The sequence below is a fragment of the Heloderma suspectum genome, chromosome 3 (genome assembly GCF_057233095.1).
Source record: "Heloderma suspectum isolate Gila_16-S chromosome 3, 16-S_ref, whole genome shotgun sequence".
In the NCBI taxonomy this organism is placed as follows: Eukaryota; Metazoa; Chordata; class Lepidosauria; order Squamata; family Helodermatidae; genus Heloderma; species Heloderma suspectum.
Window position 1 is genome coordinate 30285158 of NC_139460.1, and position 17931 is coordinate 30303088.

Below are 17931 nucleotides of genomic sequence, written 5' to 3' on the forward strand. Positions count from 1 at the left end.
CCACCCCAACACTGTCAAGTGAATAGGAAGCTTCTGTACATTTGCTTTCTCTCCATCTTTTTGGTCCTGCAATTCAAGCTTGGAACTACAGTGATTTGGTCTTAATCCATTCTTACTTAATACATCTTTTAATGTAATAATGTTATACTATAATATGCATCTTTAGCTCAATTTTATTTTTTGTGTGTTTATTAAGGTCTTTACTGAAGACACCAAAGTCCTGGAGATAACTCAGTCATATGCTGTTACACAGAGAGAGTGTGGAGATGGAGAAGGACCTTCCAAACGTAGGAGAATTGAATTTGGTTGGGAAGTGATTCGGGACAACCTGCAAAGATCACAGAATAACTTCGATGTCATACCTTGGTAAAAAATTATTTCATTCTAGTTTCTCACTGAAAAGTGCAATTTTTCGCAGACTTTTAATAATCCTTTATGTTTTTCCATAGGCTGCAGATTACAACCAGATTAATATCAAAGTACCCTATGTGCCTTTCTCATAGTGAGCTACCCCACTTACTTAGTATACTTTACCAGCTACTACCTCAGCAGCGTCAAGGAGAACGGACACCTTATGTGTTAAGGTGCCTTAAAGAGGTTGCCTTGTGTCAAAACCAAAAAAAGGATCTGAATCTCACACAGACATTAGAGCTGCAGCGAACATGGTCAAAAATTTGGTCTCTTGCTGTTCGTAGCCTAAGTCTTCAACAAACTGAAGTGGAAAGCTTTGGGTTGCTAGGAGTCATGATTCAAGGAAATTTAATAACAATGGAGAGAGACATTTGGAAGATATTTTCTGGATCTGCATGCAAGCCTTCAAGGTAATGTGGAACTGTTTTTAATCAGCTGTTTCTACTGCATTAATAAAAGTGTGTTACAACTTATGCACATCCAGGTAATGCTATCCAAAACTTGTACGTATCAAACTATTGTTGTGTTTTATTTTTATTTGCTTTGTGTAACTAATGTAAGAACACTCTCAACTGTTGAGAACTCTGTTCGTGTCTTTTGGATGTTTTATAATTTATGTAGCTAAATGGGGTTGCAATCCTCTGCACACTTACCTGGGAGTAAGCCCCTTTGAACTCAATGGCACTTACATCTGAGTAGACATGTATAGGTTTGTGCTGTTAATCTACTATGGGTTGGATCCAGAGAAAGACAAGTGGAAGAAGGGGGATGGAAGGTAACTTTCCTATCCCCCTCCCCGTCGCCCCCTGAGAAGCCTCTCCTGAGGGTCAGGGGACCCTGCTGAATGGCCTGGGCTGTGATGAGGGAGGTTGAGGGGAAGTGGGGGATTAGAAGCATTAAGCTCCTGCTAAAAGAAGGTGTCTCCATCCAATTTCTGGTGATCCCTGTGCCACAGTTCACCCCATTTAGCAGGGTCCCTAATCCCTTGGGAAGGGTTTTTTGTTGGGCTACTGGGAAAGAGGGGCAGGGGCAGGAAAGTCACCATCTACACTTGTGCCACCATTTCTTTCTGAAACCAAACTTATGTTTGTGTGACATGTTAGTTAAAGTTCTGTAACTATTAGAATATTAGTTACTGGGCAGATTAGAAATGTAATAAATAAATAAATACTTTTGATAGAAGTTGTTTTGGGAGGCATTTGTAGCTTAGCAGCAAGAGCTGTTGTTTACATGTAAAACAGTTTTAGATAAGAACAAGTCATCATAAGTCTTACTTTTTCCTGAAGTCACTTTTAATTTTTGCACATTTAAAGAAAAACTTGTACAAATGATACTTTGTAGATCTGCAGCACAGTGCTTGGCATTAGCAATGATGACTTCGGAAGTGCCAGAATCTTTGAAAACTGGGACAGTACAAAATAATTGGGAAGGAAGTACAGCTTATACACTAAAAGAGACTATTATGAAGTGGCTTCTGTTCTGCCATGTGGAGGAAGATATGGGAGACAGTATGGAGTTGCCTCCTATTCTGTGCAGGTAATAACTTGAGAAATAAAGCAACCTGAACAATTAGTTTTTCATCAGAGAAAAATAAAACTTTTCTAATATTAAGCTTTGTTTGACCAGCTTGGTTTTGTAAATAAATAAGACTTGCCCAAAACTTCAGGATGGATTAGGCTCCAAATTCAATAAATTAAACTCCCAATGAAATACGTATATATTGATAGAGGTTTTAACATGTTTTAACTTCTAATAAATAACAATTCCAACTTATTTATTCAAGCATATAAAATAAATGTTTCTGTATGAAATAACTTGTTAAATGCTCCATGTCTAGATTTTAGCAAACAGTTTAATCAATATAACTTTATTTGTGTAGTTTTTGTAATTGCATGGTAGCATGTTGCATACGTAACACATTATGAAAATAGAGAACAATCTCTTTTTGTTCTCTAGTATTTCTGGGGAAACTATTCTTCCCACTTGTCACCGCCCAGTGGTCAAAACACTAGGTGCTCTCCCTGCTGTACAGTGACCTGGTTCACATGATCACTGCAGCCCACCGTGTCTCAAGCCACGGTGGGTTGCAGCATGTACTGATGCGTGCCAGGTGACTTTTGAATATATAAGCCATGACTCTGGTTTGTCATGTTGTCCAGACCTGACAGGGATGGGTTGTGCATAATCCTAAAACAAGCCATGGTTGTTTAAACCTCACGCAACCCACCCTTACCAGGTTTGAATTGACCCAACAAGCAGCAGTAGCAATCTGAATATTTAAAATGGCTGCCAGCACACACTGCAGCCCACAGTGTCTTAAATAAGCCATGGTGGCTTATTTGATCGTGTGAACCAGCCCAGTAACAGGTTAGTTCTCATAAGACAAATTTGGTTGGGGAATGGACTAGGAAGTACTTCCCACTGGAAGTATTGCATGCATGCTGAAGAAACAGATGTCAGGGTGGACACTGAGCCCATAGAGCCTCAGAGCAGTTCTGATTCTGAGGAAGAGCAACAACCTGTGGGAGAGGAGCTCGCTCATCTCTCACAGGAACAGCGGCAGGGAGAGATTCCTCCTGCCTGCATTGCTGAGAGAGATAGTGACCCTGGCAGTGAGAGCGCAGGGGATGGGGTTTTGCTGGATGCTCGGTGCAGATGCAGGGAGCAGCGCCAGATGGAGGGCGCCGAGAGGAGGCGCTCTGCCTGCTTGGCGCTAAAACAACGGTCGCGTCCTGAGGACCCAAGGGTAAGAGGGAGGACCTCTCCATAGCCCATAATTTCAGAGTCTTCCTGCTCTTCTCCTTCAAACGGGGACCAACTGCCTTACCTGGAGCTTAGGCTACTCTGCTAACTACCCCAGTGCAGTTCCTTGCTTAGTCGCTGGTGATTAGCATCTGAAAGTCATTAAGTTGTAAAAGGAATAAAGCGTTGGAAAGAATCCTCTTCATCTGTGTCTTGAGTTGGCTATTGGAGGGGACTGTAAGAGGCAGCTAGGGTGCTCCTGACAACAGGCCCCGTAGTGCATCTATTGAAATTCGATGCTAAATAATGTGAACATATTTATAGTTTAGATCTTATAATAGAGATAACCAGGTATGTTACATTAAGGGATATCTGCTCTAATTCTGTGTTAAATTCTTTACAGTGATTTTCCTAAACTAGAATTGCAGAAAATCCTTGTAAGTCTGACTATGAAAAATTGTAGCACAGCAATGGACTTTTTCTACAATGCTTCAGAATGGTAGGTTTTAAAAATCAACAAAACTATTGTAAGAACTTGGAGGTAATATTTTTAGAGTTCATTGCATTTCAAATTTTAATTCTACAAATCTGAGTAGAGTTCCATTTCATGGACTGGGCTTACACAAATCAAGCTCTGTTCATGCAGGCTTGGGCGATCAGTTGCTGCTTAAAAAAATATGTACGTCTATATTCCAGGATTCCAAAATTGCTCAATTAGTTCTGCACACCAAGGGACTTTGGATTTGCATTATTTGATTAGCTGCTCATGCTCCATAGCAAACAACTTTTGAAATTGAGGAACCTTTTTTGAGATTGTTTATCATGGATATTTATCTATTGGAATAACAATCCTTATTGGAGAAAAGGTTTAAATATTGCTTGTATTCATTATCTCTTTATGCTTTGATGAAAAAGCTATTTCTGAACAAAACATGTTTGGAGTAGCTATTTTTGGTCATACACATGTTAATGTATTAATGTGCATTTGTAGTTGTCTACCCCAGTTTTTGTTTTGTTGATTTGTGTAACCAAAGATATTAACAAACTGTGACCCAAAGAAGTTATAGGCAATCTGTATATGAAAACAGGTTTCTATACATGGATTGCCCTCACGATACATTTAATAGACTGCTGCAGATGGTGGCAGGATTTGCCTCAGGGACTAATATGTATATCGCTAGCCCTCTGCAGAGATGTTCAAAAATTGTTCAAGGCTATGCAGTTGCTGCTGTTGTTATGGAATCCTACTTTCCTGCACTTTATCAGATGAATATTGCTGATCTTGGGACCAGTGGGGAAGGGCGGAATGTTCATAATTAAGTAGATGTTCAGTGGAGGGGTGCGGATGTTGATTTTTTATGGAGGCAGTACTGCAGTTCCTCTCCATGTACGTTGGCCATGTGCTAGCAGCTCTTGTATCATTTCGAAATTTAAATATGATTGATTACTGACCAAGAAACAGAATCAGGATTGAATTTTTGTTCTGTGTTTTGGTTTTAAAGGTTATGAGTACTGTCATGAAATATCAGGTAGTAATCTATTACCTTATTTTATTAAGTATGCAGCATGCACAATACAAAGAAGAAGCCAGTCTTTCAGAAATTGAAGCATTCTATGCTCAGACAACTTTTGATGAAATCAGTATTTTTACAAACACAACAGATGATATATCTGAAAACAAACTGTGTGGCTACAGACTAACTGTCATTCAGAAACTTAGAGAAGCCTTAGAGCATGATCTCTTGGTAATGTCAGAACAACTCCTTGGTAGCTTTTCTCCTGAGGTAAGTTGGAATGGAAAATTAAGATCTGTTTTCCTCACTCGTGGTTATAGGTGTCTCAAAGCATATCCCTCCTCATGAGTATTTGTGCACAGCCTTTGAGATTTTCTGCATCGTTAATAAAATAGGCAAACAGTGGTATAATATTACATTGCTGTGCAGTCAATTAATTCTGAAGTATGCTTTATAAGATCATTCCAGTTCATGTGTGCATCACAGGAGGGGTGACGATGCTGCAGTACCTTGGTGGAGGGGTGGCATGAATTCCCTCCCTTTCTGTAGTGTTCAAAGCACTTCATATACATTATCTTGTTGCATCCCTTATAACAATCCTGTTAGATAATTACCTTCATATTGCTGATGGGGGTGAGAGGGCTGAAGGCGAGAGAATGGCTTGCCTAAGGCCACCTAGTACATTCATGACAGAGTCTAAATTCGAATGCACATCTGATTCATAGGTCAGTTTTATAGCCATGATCCTGTTACATCCAGCTCTCTTAATAGGCAAGGGGACTATATTGGAAAGGCATTCATAGAGATAGGATCCTAGATTATGAATGATTTTAAAGCCATTGTAGAAATTCTAAACCTTTTGGGAGAGCTACTACAGTATAGGCCGCTTGTATCTTCTTTGGAGAAACTCTATATACTAGGGGAAATCAACACTTTCGTGTGGCCTGTGAGTCCTGATACAATTCCCGAGTAGTTCAACATCAGTGCAAATTCTAGCTTTTTTGCCTATAGAAATAACTTTGAAACTTTTGTAACCAGAATTTTGGTAATACTGGTGAAGACTGTGTTAAATTCAGTCTTTCAGTAAATGTGTGTTTTAAATTTCATGACAAGTTCATCAGGATTTGAAGTGCTTTCTAGTTTTTTACATTTAGTGCAAGCTAAATAGAACAACACATTGCAGAATGTGTTCCATTTTTGCCAGCTGTATTTAAACAGCCTACAGTTCATGAAAGTATTCTGAAGTTATATAAATGATATAACTGAGAAAGTATACTTTAATACAAAGCATATGGTGTATTTATTTCTTTTACTCTAAGACGACACCTGCAGAATTCCTAGTGCGTTGCACCAGTCTCTTGACTGGTGTTCTTGGTTGCTATTGCTATGCTGGCATGCTGACAGAAGAAGAGGCATGTAAATCACAGCTTTTTCATAAAGCTAAGGTAGGACTTTTGGTTTTTTGGTTTAAGAAATATGCTAAGTTAATGGTTCCTAAACATGGGTAATACTAACCTTGCACTGGAAGAGTGGGCAGGTCTCAAGCACTTCTCATGAGTGTGGGGAATAAAACAGTGGTGGCTGCCCTTCTGCAGGTGCATTCACAGATAACCCAAGAATATAGGATCTTCTTGCCCAAAGGTTTTGCAGGATGGAATGCATCTGATTATATCTGCTGTAGCTATGAGATGGACAATGGTAGGAGAGGAAGAGAGAAATGATAATGATTGGGCTGTGGAACTATTGGGGTATTTTGATTGCAGCTGTCAGGCACCATATAAGAAGTAAGGAATTTGTAAATGGCACCAGTGTATGCTGGCCCAGATTGCATGACACGCCAGATTCACCCTGGGTTGTTTAATCGCCAGTGAGTCACAGTGTGCACTGGGCACCATTTTGAACATAGTTTTTGGTAGAAAGGTGGGGTAAAAATCAAATAAATTAAATAATATGCAACTCCTGATTAGAATGATTGGGGGGTTGCCATGTTGTGTGAACCTGGCCACTGTGGGTATTTGAGGGTTAAACAACCCTTGCACAATCCTACTACCAACCGTGGGTTATGTGAGGGTTGTTTAACCCTAAAATAACCCATGGTAGCCAGGTTCTCACAACATAGCAGTCTACCCCCCCCCAATTGCCCCGATTGGATGCTGCATATTCAAAATGGCTCTTGGCATGCATCATGGCTCATTGGGGATTTAAAAAAAACCACAGTGAGCCTTGCATGTCATACAAACTGGATCAGTATGTCCTTTTAGGAAAGATTAGGAAGCTGGATCAGATATTTTGTGAAATGTTACATATACTATAAAATTTGGGAACCAGTATTTTAAAGGAGGAGTTTGCAAACTAATTGAACTTAGTGGTCATGAGAAAAAGCCTATTGGGGCCCCCAGAGTTAACGAAGACAGGAGTTACACCACAAAAATTGAGGTGTAAGCACTAATTTTGAGTAAGTTCTGGCAATAGGTAGAACTGAAAGGGCATAGGACAGTATTGGTCTGCACTCTGCTTTAATCTTCGTAGGAATATGGATGGAATGTAGTAAATATGTGAGACAGTTCTTTATTATTATTTTATTTCTTTGTACAGTCTCTTATTCATTATGTAGGAGAAAGCATTTCTCAGTCTAAAAGCAAGCTAATTGAAGATTCTGGGATCATTTCATTGAGGACTTTAATAGTACAGTGTACTAGTTGCTTATGTAACTGCACCCAGGTAAGACGTGCATTGAGCCTAATTCTCAACTATGTTTCAGTCTAATCCACAAATATGTGACAGTGAAATCTTTTTAAGCCTGTTAGGTCCTATTTGAAAACAGCATACTTCTCCAAGCAGTTTTTTGTTCATAATTATGTGTGTGCACAGGCACGCACATACTCTGCAGAGTAATGCAATTAGTTTGGTTCCTGCAGTGGCTAAATTTACGTGAGTTAGAAGTGTTTGATTGCATTCCAAAAAGTGTTTGGGTGCTTTATTAAGTTGATTAAATCCCATTGTTTTCACTGCCACAGTTAAGTAGCTTAACTGTGTAAAATTGCAGTTTTTAAAAATAAAAGCTTGATAGTGAGTTTAGTTTCAGCTTTTAAGATAGCAGTTCATTCAAAGATATTACAGTACATATGATGGAATTCCAAAATTTCTTTCTGGTAATCCTTGCAGTATTAATCTATTTCTATTTTTACTTGGTACTTTTGGATTTTACTTGAAAGAAAGTGAATTAACCACTTTTATTTAGGAATGTGAATTATTTAGAAATGATGGAAAGGAAATAGAATCACTATAAACATGGTCAGCCTGTTAGCAACATTGAGCTGGTTCACACGTAACAGTAGCAAATTGTGAGTTAACTAACAATTAGTTGTTAGGTTAACTGTGAGTTGCTTAACCCACAATTAACCCATAGGCCAGGTTTGTACGATCACTGCCCAGCCGCAACTTATTGTATCATCCAGAGCCAGGTGGCATGGTTTGTTGGAGGGTTAAACAACTCTCAAATAACTCAAAGGCTGTTGTAGGTTATCTGAGGGTTGTTTAAACCTCCAACAAACCATGCCGCCCGTGTTCAGATGACACATGCCGTGGCTGGGTGGTGATTATGCAATCATGGCTGGCACAGGCTACATCCCACTGTGGCTTAAATAAGCCATGGTGGGCTGAGGTGATCATGCGAACCAGTCCACAGTGCCTAGTTTTGGGTGTCACGGAGCAACCTCTGATCACGCCAGTCAGAGGTTGCATACTCAAACTGGTGGTGGCATGTGCTGCACTAAATCGTGGGTTAATTAACCCACAATTGATGCTGTTACATGCAGACGGGGCTATTGCAGAGAAAAGATGCTTTTTCCTTGCTGATCTAGTAGTGACTTTTTGAGATGAACGGGAAAGCCTGTTGTAGCATGGCTGCAGATTACACTCAGTAGTTTGGCATTCACTATCCTACTTCGCAGTTTAAGATAAACAGTTTCTGTAGGATATGCTTTGATAATTAGTATTTTTATCCTTTTATTTTTGTGTTTTGAATATATTTGTTTTATTATTTTAATCAAGTTTTTATTTAATTTAGTTCCTATGATTGTAAGCCGTCTTGCGTGCCATTTTCTTGGTAGAAAGGCGGGGTACAAATCAAATCAATTAATAAATAGTGTGTTTGGATTGTTTTGGCAGAACAGCCCAAGAAAGAGTCTGTCTGGCATTTTCTTGCATTTGTTAACATCAAAGCTGATGAATAATCTTGCAGATATTTGCAAACATCTGGTAAGTAGTTACAGTGTGGGCTGTTAGCTTCCTTTTACAGATTGTATATGTAGTGCCCTTTATTGCCCAGAACAGAGATATTGCCCTTGAAAGACAAACAGGACAGGCTAAGCTTGGCGTTTCCTATACCTACTGAGAATGTATAGTCAAACCAATTTGCTCTGTACACAACGTAATCCCCCTGTCTGCTTTTTCTTAAATGAGCTTTGAACATATCCTGCTTCCGTCTTCCTTTCCCTGCTATTCCTCTGCCTTTTCCTGGTTCTTCCCCTTCTACTTCACCCATACATTATCTGTGCAGCCCTTGTGGACACAGAGAGGGCCAAGCCACTGCCGGTACTGCACTGCTGTCTTCCATCTGACTAGACACCACATGAGGGTGATTGCCTGGATCTCTTAAGTTCCTTCTACCCTAAAGAGACAGTAGCACTTAGGGCAGAAGAATGAGTGTTGTGTGAGACTCAGGATGGCAACACCTAGCACTCAGGTCTTTTTTTGAAGCTGTGCATGAAAGCAGCTATAGGTATGACTAATGGAGTTTGCTACTGATCTCTCCCTGGGGGAACTGTTACTTGTCCCTGGCAAGTAGTGGAGTAGCAAACTGCAACCCTAATTTTAGCTGTGACTATGACAGTTTCTTCCCTCAATTACAATTAAAAAAAAAAAAAGTAAAATAATTACTTCACAGGTTTTCTCATTAAATGGTGATTTGTTGCAAAGTACACATTCCAGGATTCATTTCAGTGGGAATTAATAATTTAATCCTCATGAAAATCTTAAGATTTTGAATGACTATTTCTCATCCAATTAATGATTGTGAAGTTATACTTGCATCATATTGCCTTCTGGTGTCAATTCAGGTTGCTGGTGTGGGCCTTTAAAAGAGTAGTCCTGTGGTCCCTAGACAACATCAGGGAGGGGGGGCAATAGGGTTTTTTGGATTCCTAGATCCAAGGCCAGAGACAGCACTCGGACCCAGGAGTCCAAACTCCCCTCCCCCTCACAGTAGGTGTGGTTCTGCCTCTCCGAGCTCACAAACATGAGCTTGGAGAGGAGGGAAAGGGGACGGTTCTTGGGGAGGGGAGGAGACTGGGGCGGCTGGCATATGAAGAATCCTCCAGCTGCCCCAGCCTCCTTCCCTCCTGCTCCGCAGAGCCCCAGCTAGACAGGCAAAATCGACCGACTAGCAAAAATGCAGGGCAAATGGAGCACAGAGGCAATGATCGCCTCTACGCTTCTCCTGCACTGCACAGGATTCCCGACAGCCTCCGAGTTTTGACAGGCATCCAGATAGGATTTCACCCTTAATCTCTGAAAGACTTGGTTGGGACTTGTGAAACTGTGGGAGGACTTCCTGTATGAAAGGAGCAGCCAGTATCAAACATTAATGACTTTCCACAGGCAAATCACCTTTGCTGAAACAAGTCTTTAGCAACCATCAGTGATGCCTTCCTAGTCTGTACATAGAATCATAGAATAGTAGGGTTGGAAGGGGCCTATAAGACCATTGAGTCCATGTTTTTATGTACTGATACATACATAAAACTGAGTTGTGAGGATTCTATTTTATTGTATGCAAGTTTACTGTAAAAAAGGTGGGATAAAAGAATTCTAAATAAATTATTTCTCTTAGATGCTGTTTACTGGGAAGCCAAGTGAAGCTGGAGAGTGTGATTTAATGGAAGATGATCCTGAAGAGAGTAGAATAGAAGGAGAAAGCCACACTGTCTTGGATCTATTTGATGATCACTCTGCTGAAGCTGGCGATGACAATGAGGGCGGAGAGTTGCAGACTTTGACAGGTATGTTTAATCTTCTCTAGGTATAATGTGGCAACTGAATGGTTTTATAAAAGGGTTTTTTTGGTACCATTCAAGTACTTCAAGCCAACTTCATCTAGAAATATCTCAGGCTTAAAGTACTGTGATATTATGGTTTAAATCCAAATTTCTGAATGAAAGCCAGTTGCAAAGTTTTCCAAGTGTTGTAATTTTTCAGAGCGTAGAGGTGACAGGGAAAGCTAGCTGTTCAAATAAAAAAAACCCCAGATCTATTTATTTTAGACTATTTATAACCTGCCCTTTCAATGTAAACACAGTATGGAGGCAATACTTAACTAGAATATAATTTTGTGTATCTTTGTCAAAGGCACATACAGTCAGGGCCAGAAATATTGAAGCAAGAATAACTGTTTTGGCAGTTGGCCTCTGTACACCACCACATTGAAGTTGAAAGGAAACACCCAGATGGGAGTGAAGTCAGGACTTTCAGCTGTAATTCAAGGGGTGTGACAAAAGTGGGGCACTAACCATTCAGGAAGTACACCAAGTGGCATACACATACACCCATCATTGGTGGCTCATAAGTAATGGAACGAATGGCTGACAAGCAGCTGCATGGCCAGGTGTGGCCTGTTTCCTGGGTACCCCATGACCAATCAAGCAGATAAAAGGCCTGGAGGTGGTTCTGGGTGTTGCATTTGGTAGCTGTTCACTGGAACTCCCAACGTGAGGTCCAAAGAGGTGTCCATGCAAGTGAAGGAGGCCATCATTAGGCTGAGGAAACAAAATACGAGTGCCATCACATCAGAGAGATAGCAAAAACAGTGGGAGTGGCCAATACAACAGTTTGGAACATCCTGAAAAAGAAGGAATTAACTGGCAAGCTCAGCAACAGCAAAAGGCCTAGCAGACCACGGAAGACAACTAAAGTGGATGACTGCAGAATTCTGCTCATGGTGAAGAGGAACCCTTTCACAACATCTAGCCAGGTCAAAAACGCTCTTGTGGAGGTAGGTATGTCATTGTCAACATCTACAGTCAAGAAACGGCTTTTTGAATGTAAATACAGAGGCTTCACAACAATGTGCAAACCACTGGTAATGCTCAAGAAAAGACAGGCCAGATTAGCCTTTGCCAGCAAACACCTAAAAAAACCTGCCCGGTTCTGGAATAAGTTTCTTTGGACTGATGAAACCAAGATTAACTTGTACCAGAATGATGGGAAGAGAAATGTATGGAGAAGGAAAGGAACAGCTCATGATCCAAAGCATACCACATCATCTGTCAGACATGGTGGAGGCGGTGTTATGGCATGGGCATGTATGGCTGCCAATGGAACCAGGTCACTGGTGTTTATTGGTGACCTGACTGCTGATAAAAGCAGCAGGATGAATTCTGAAGTGCATAGGGCTATACTTTCTGCTCAGATTCAGCCGAATGCTGCCAAACTGATAGGACGCCGCTTCATATTGCAGATGGATAATGACCCAAAACATACAGCAAAAGCTACCCAAGAGTTTCTCCAGGCAAAGAAGTGGGATGTTCGTCAATGGCCAAGTCCGTCACCTGATCTCAACCCAGTAGAGCATGCTTTTCACTTACTGAAGACAAGGCTGAAGGCAGAAAGACCCAGAAACAAGCAGCAGCTGAAGGCAGCTGCAGTAAAGGCCTGGCAAAGCATCTTGAGGGAGGATACTCAACATTTGGTCATTTCCATGGGTTCCAGACTTCAGGCAGTCATTGACTGCAAAGGATTTTCATCCAGGTATTAAAGGCGACCCTTAAATTTGAAATGATACTGGTTTGTTCCATTACTTATGAGCCACCAACAATGGGGGTGTGTGTATGCCACTGGCTGCACTTTCTGAATGGTTAGTGCCCCACTTTTGTCAAACCCCTTGAATTACAGCTGAAAGTCCTAACTTCACCATCTGGGTGTGTTTCTTTTCAACTTCAATGTGGTGGTATACAGAGCCCAACTGCCAAAACAGTTATCCTTGTTCCAATATTTCTGGCCCTAACTGTAATTTATGGCATGGCTGATAGTAAACATTAGGTTTCCTACCCTTCCAAGCTTGTAGCCCTGTATGTTGATCACCCACATGTGCTTTCTTTCACACCAATACTGCATCACTTCTTTTGTTATAGTAGTTGTCATAACCTTACTTTAGAATTGCTTTACTCTCTATGCAGCAGCCCTGATACACTATTTTTCTGCTGTGTGGAAAGATACTTGGATATATTGCCAGAGAACTGTCTGGTATGCGTCCACTGTGTGTTTAACAATTCATGTCTTGCATTTTTTCTGAAATGCAATAACATCTTATTTACAGGTGCCATAAGCCCATTATCAGAAGAACATCTGACTAAGCAGGACTTTCTCCTCCTTGATATTTTAAAGTTCTTGTGTATAGCTGTCACAGCAGCCACAGGGCGAACAGTTTGCTTCAGAGCTTCTGAAATTCAGAGGAAACTCTTAATGCTAATTGAAGGAAATACATTTGATTATATTAAACCACTACATCTGCATATGGTGAGTGTGATGATGAAAAACTGCTCTGATTAGCTTTCTATATCTAAATGTTGCTGTAATGCAACATCTTAAGTGGTCTTTAATTTGGGCTAACTACTGTAGCAACAGCTGACCGATCATGGCTGATCTTGAAAATTCAAAATCGTGTTGGCATTTTGTACATGATGGTGTAGTTTTGTGATTTTAGCCAGTAGATAATTATTTTCAGTACATAAAACAGTTGATTAGCTTCTGTTCTACAATAAACTTTAATAACCTATGGTATCATACAAAATTTATAAATTAAAGATGTATATAAAGTGTGCTGCTGAATATATATGGAATGTATATTCCTTATAGTTATAAAGGAAAAAAGCTTTAAAATGATTTCTGCTTTGTTTTTAATTATGCTTTGTACCAGTACTTAGTCTTATTGAAGGAGCTCCCAAGTGAAGAAAATTCCTTGCCAGAAGATCATATCGTCTCACTTCTCAAGCCTCTTCCGTAAGAAAATAATCCTGTTAATAAAAGAAGTATATCATTAATAATATTTTCCAGATTCATTTCCTCAAACCCTCTATTATTTCCAATAGGGATATATGCTCCTTTTATCGTCGAGATCAAGAGGCGTGTTCAGCAATTCTGTACAATCTCCTTCCTATGGTGAATGTTTTGGGTGCTGACAGAACAAACACTGAAGATTTAAATGAAGCCCAGGGTCAATTTTTAACGGTTGTTGGAGCATTTTGGTATGTTAAGCACATTTTCAACTGTAATTAATTTCATGATCATAAATTTGTCAGCTATGGTAATTGCTAACAGTGTAATTCTAGCCCCTTTGGTAGCTGTCTGAGGTGGGTTAGGATGAGGTGGGGTTGTCGTGGCGGGGTGGACATCCATCCCAGTAGTCCTTGGAATGACTGCAGAAGGTTCCACAGGTGTAAATCCACTACTGGGAGTATTCCCACCTGTGGTAGGCTCCTGAAACTGGAGCATTCTGCATTGCCTCGAAGGCCAAGGATCAGGCCCCTTAGCTATGTCAGCCTAAAGCTGGCATAGCTAATCCTTCCCCACAGTTTATTTCAATAGGGTGAGCTTTGGAAATGTCAGAGGATCTGCCACTTCACCCCCACCCCAATTAGGATTGCTGTGCTGGCTATGTAAATGGTTGGATCATATGGTCTTCCGCAGCTTTTTTTTGTCCATGTGAGTTGTACCTGGGTACATGAGCATGTAGGTGCTCTTCCTCTCCCTTCAGCTAATGGTTATATCCACCACCCCTCATGCCAAGAGGATGGGGAGTTTACCTTCCTCCTCAGTTCTGTCTTCAGCAGCACAATTGCATTTAGGAGTAGTCTCTCTTTTAGCAATTGTTGGCACATTTTTAAACAATTTTTAAAAATAATAGCAATGAAACTGGAAGAAGGGTACAAATTGGTTTTTCTTGTGTACTGTTTTTCAGTTGGTTTTTCCTTTTTCGTTGGCTTGATGGCTCAAATGTAAAAATTGCAGCAGAAAAATTGCTTATGTACCAGAATAATAGTGTAATTATACAAATATAACACATATAATTGGACATAAGCCATACTTATCACAGTCAAGTTTACTCCCAAGTGTTCTTTGGGCCACTGTTTTCAAACCATGACCCTATCTGGCTAAAGCTAAAATTAGTTGTGACAAGCCTAAGTGTATTTACTCAGAAATACCTCCCACTATGTTCAGTGGTACTTGTTCTGGAGTAAGTGTGCTTAGGATTGCAACTTAAGTCCTGTTGAAACTGTCACAACCAACTTGGTTAATGTGACTCAAGTCACAATCCCACAGATGCACATACCTGGGAGTAAGTCCCAATGAACATCTAAAGCTTAACAACATATATATGAAGAAAGCATATGTGTGTGTGTGTGTGTGTGTGTGTGTGTATAGTTGCACTTAGCTACATCAATTATTAACACATCATTCTTGAACCTCTATATAAATTAAAAACAAACGAAGTTTTTTTGAAGCATGGCAAGAAATATCAACATATTTTTAAAAATCTAAGACTGAACTGCAAAAAATAGACTTTTTGTCCCACTATAGTTTAATATTGAATTCTGTCTGTTCCAGGCACTTAGCAAATGGAGGGAAATGCACAGCTCCAGTAAGAATAGCCTTAGTGAAATGTATGAAAGCCTTACTTCAGGTAAGTCAAGTGCCAAAAGCATTAACAAAAAACATTTTTCTTTGGCTTTCCCAAGTTCCATAAAAATATAATGCTGACATTTTCCTTTCCCCCAGGCTGATCCTCATTCCAAATGGACTGTGCTTAATGTTAAACATGAAAATCTACCTGTGAGTGATGCTTTCCCCCACTTCCTTGCAGATAGCAACTTTCAAGTTTGCATGGTTGCAGCTAAGTCAGTAACCAGGTATACCTGCTGTAGTTTTTAGTTACTTGACTTCCTTCTAAAGATAACCACTCAAGAGTTAGCCATTCAAAATTGTTTTGCACTTTTTCTTTAGCACTTTACAAAATAACATTCATGTATAAGTAAAGAATCCAGGCACCCATTCAAAGCCATGCTTGTTGCTTCTCATATCTAATTTGTAGTTAGGAGATCCTGTAAGACTTACGATAGGACTGGATGTCCAGCAGTTCATACTAACATCTCTTCTATTTCTGTTACAAGATGAGCAGAAGAAATAGGTATTACTAGTAAAATGCTAAGTTCAGAAATGTGTGAAGGACCTTGAAAAAGCAGGATCAAGATAGATTTTGGAAAAAGCTAGACTTTTTTGCAAGAATCTGTGAGATATGTATATATATTTAAAGGAGCAAGTTAGTTCCCTTTGCATTTATGTTTTGCGCTGCAAGGTGACCCCTTTTGGGAAGGAATTCAAAGTGATAAATGTTTCATCCAGTATGGTGTTCATAATGCCATCTATATCTTAGACATAGGCAAGTGTTGCTTAAAGGTATCTCGGGGGGTGGGGGACACACCTCAGAACAAAAACACAGTTGAAGTGTATTTATTTATTAAAAAAAGAGTGTGTAAATCATTCTAAATTTCTTTTTCTGTCTGTTTAACCATAAGTTTGTTTCAAGATGTGAAAATGAGAGATTCTACTGGCTTACTGAAAGCTCTTCCTTTGAAGCTCCAGCAAAGGGCATTTGACAACTTGTACCTCAAAGTTCAAGAAGGAGCAGATAAGCTGGTAATACAGTGTGTCACTAAGCATGCATAAAGGCTTCCACTGTAGCAGCTTCTCCTGTTCAATGGAGGTTGTAGTTTTGGATTAGGCCAAGAGACGCAGCCCTTGTTAAGCTTTTCTTCTTGCTTATGTTCAAATCACAGTATGCCTAGAATCTAATTAGTTTTCTATTCATTCTTAATTTGTCTGCCAAACAGTTGATGTAAATAATAATCTTACCAAATATTTCATTCGCTTACCAGGTTAACAGGGTGCGTAGTGACTTGAATGAGGTCATTACATACGGGTAACAGAGCGGTAGTGCTGTTATTGGGATACAGCTATCCCAATGCTAGTTTTTTTTAGGATAGCAGGAGTGACCACTAGCACAACAGGAAGCTAGCTGAAACAATTGTTTCTGGAATGGGACAAGTCATGGAAGGGAGCTCTGCTGACCTGTCCTGTTCTGGAAGTGATAGTTTTGGCTAGTTTCCTGAGTTATACAAGCAAGCTCTAGTTTCCCATTGCACTAGTGGTTGTTCCCACTTGTGCAATATATTTAGAGTTGGTAGATTGCCAGCATTGGATAGTGCCCAGAGTAATACCAGTTTTAGGAAGTGGCCATTCCATCACAACTGTTAGAATTCAAAAACCAGGGACTTGTACATAGGCGAAGGTGTTAAGTAGATGCACCTGTGAGATCAGGAGAAATCTCCTTATAAGGCTTCAGGCATCATACAGAACCATTGTATCTTCATGCCTAACCAAGTAAAATTGTTTATGTACCTCAGAAGAGGTTACAACAATTCTGTCATGTCAAATAGTAATCTTTTGAGAATCTATCCTTTTAAATGATTCTGGCAAAGTAGTTCTCTTTCGTAACTTCTTACATCTTTGTGTCAGAATGCTGTTTTAATGAAATATAAATTGTTCAGATAATTTTTAATTTAAATCTACCATATATGTAGGTAAAAAAGATGACTTTCATTCTGTGTTGTTTGTTAATAAAGGCACATGGCACTGGGGATGAAGAGAATCTTCCTGATGAAGAATATAATAGAAAATCAGTACTCCTCATGTTAATAACTATGATTTTACGCTGCAGTCCTGTGTGTGAAAAGCAGGCATTGTTTGCTATTTTTCAATGTGTAAAAAAGAATGGATTAGAACCTCAGCTTGTAAGGAAGGTATGTACATTGGGAATTCTTGCAACTATAAAAGGTAAATGCAGTGTTTTAAAAATTCTTGCACAGTTTTCAAATAATGTCATACAAAATGTATAGCTTACAGCAAGTCATTTAACTAATTAACATCTCTGGATTTGTGGTGCTATATATAATTGTTAAAATAAATTGCTCTGAGTACAGAGTCACTACACGCTTCTGTCTATAATGTTAATTCCTTGTTAATTGAAGTATACAAGATAAGCCTGTACTTGCAGGACCTCCACGGGCACCTTTTTGGGTCTGAACCTTAGTTTATAGACACTGTAGTCTTATGCTATAGAAACAATAGTTTTACAACTAGTAATGATCTT

At 39.7% G+C, this 17931-nt stretch overlaps 1 protein-coding gene across 6 annotated transcripts in view; it reads left to right on the forward strand.

Annotated features, from left to right (window-relative positions):
- Window positions 1–17931, forward strand: part of ATM (ATM serine/threonine kinase) — a 108896-nt gene that overhangs the window by 21754 nt on the left and 69211 nt on the right. For all 6 annotated transcript variants that reach the window (XR_014788976.1, XR_014788977.1, XM_084842720.1 and 3 more), the window contains 16 exons: window positions 197–366; window positions 450–821; window positions 1753–1947; window positions 3557–3652; window positions 4712–4937; window positions 5987–6112; window positions 7263–7388; window positions 8838–8927; window positions 10561–10729; window positions 13042–13241; window positions 13642–13724; window positions 13814–13969; window positions 15330–15405; window positions 15501–15631; window positions 16298–16418; window positions 17405–17581. Coding sequence is in view for 4 of the 6 variants with exons in the window: in XM_084842720.1 (XP_084698846.1) it covers window positions 197–366; window positions 450–821; window positions 1753–1947; window positions 3557–3652; window positions 4712–4937; window positions 5987–6112; window positions 7263–7388; window positions 8838–8927; window positions 10561–10729; window positions 13042–13241; window positions 13642–13724; window positions 13814–13969; window positions 15330–15405; window positions 15501–15631; window positions 16298–16418; window positions 17405–17581 (2514 nt within the window). In the remaining 2 variants the exon portion in view is untranslated. The remainder of the gene's footprint in view (window positions 1–196; window positions 367–449; window positions 822–1752; window positions 1948–3556; window positions 3653–4711; window positions 4938–5986; window positions 6113–7262; window positions 7389–8837; window positions 8928–10560; window positions 10730–13041; window positions 13242–13641; window positions 13725–13813; window positions 13970–15329; window positions 15406–15500; window positions 15632–16297; window positions 16419–17404; window positions 17582–17931) is intronic.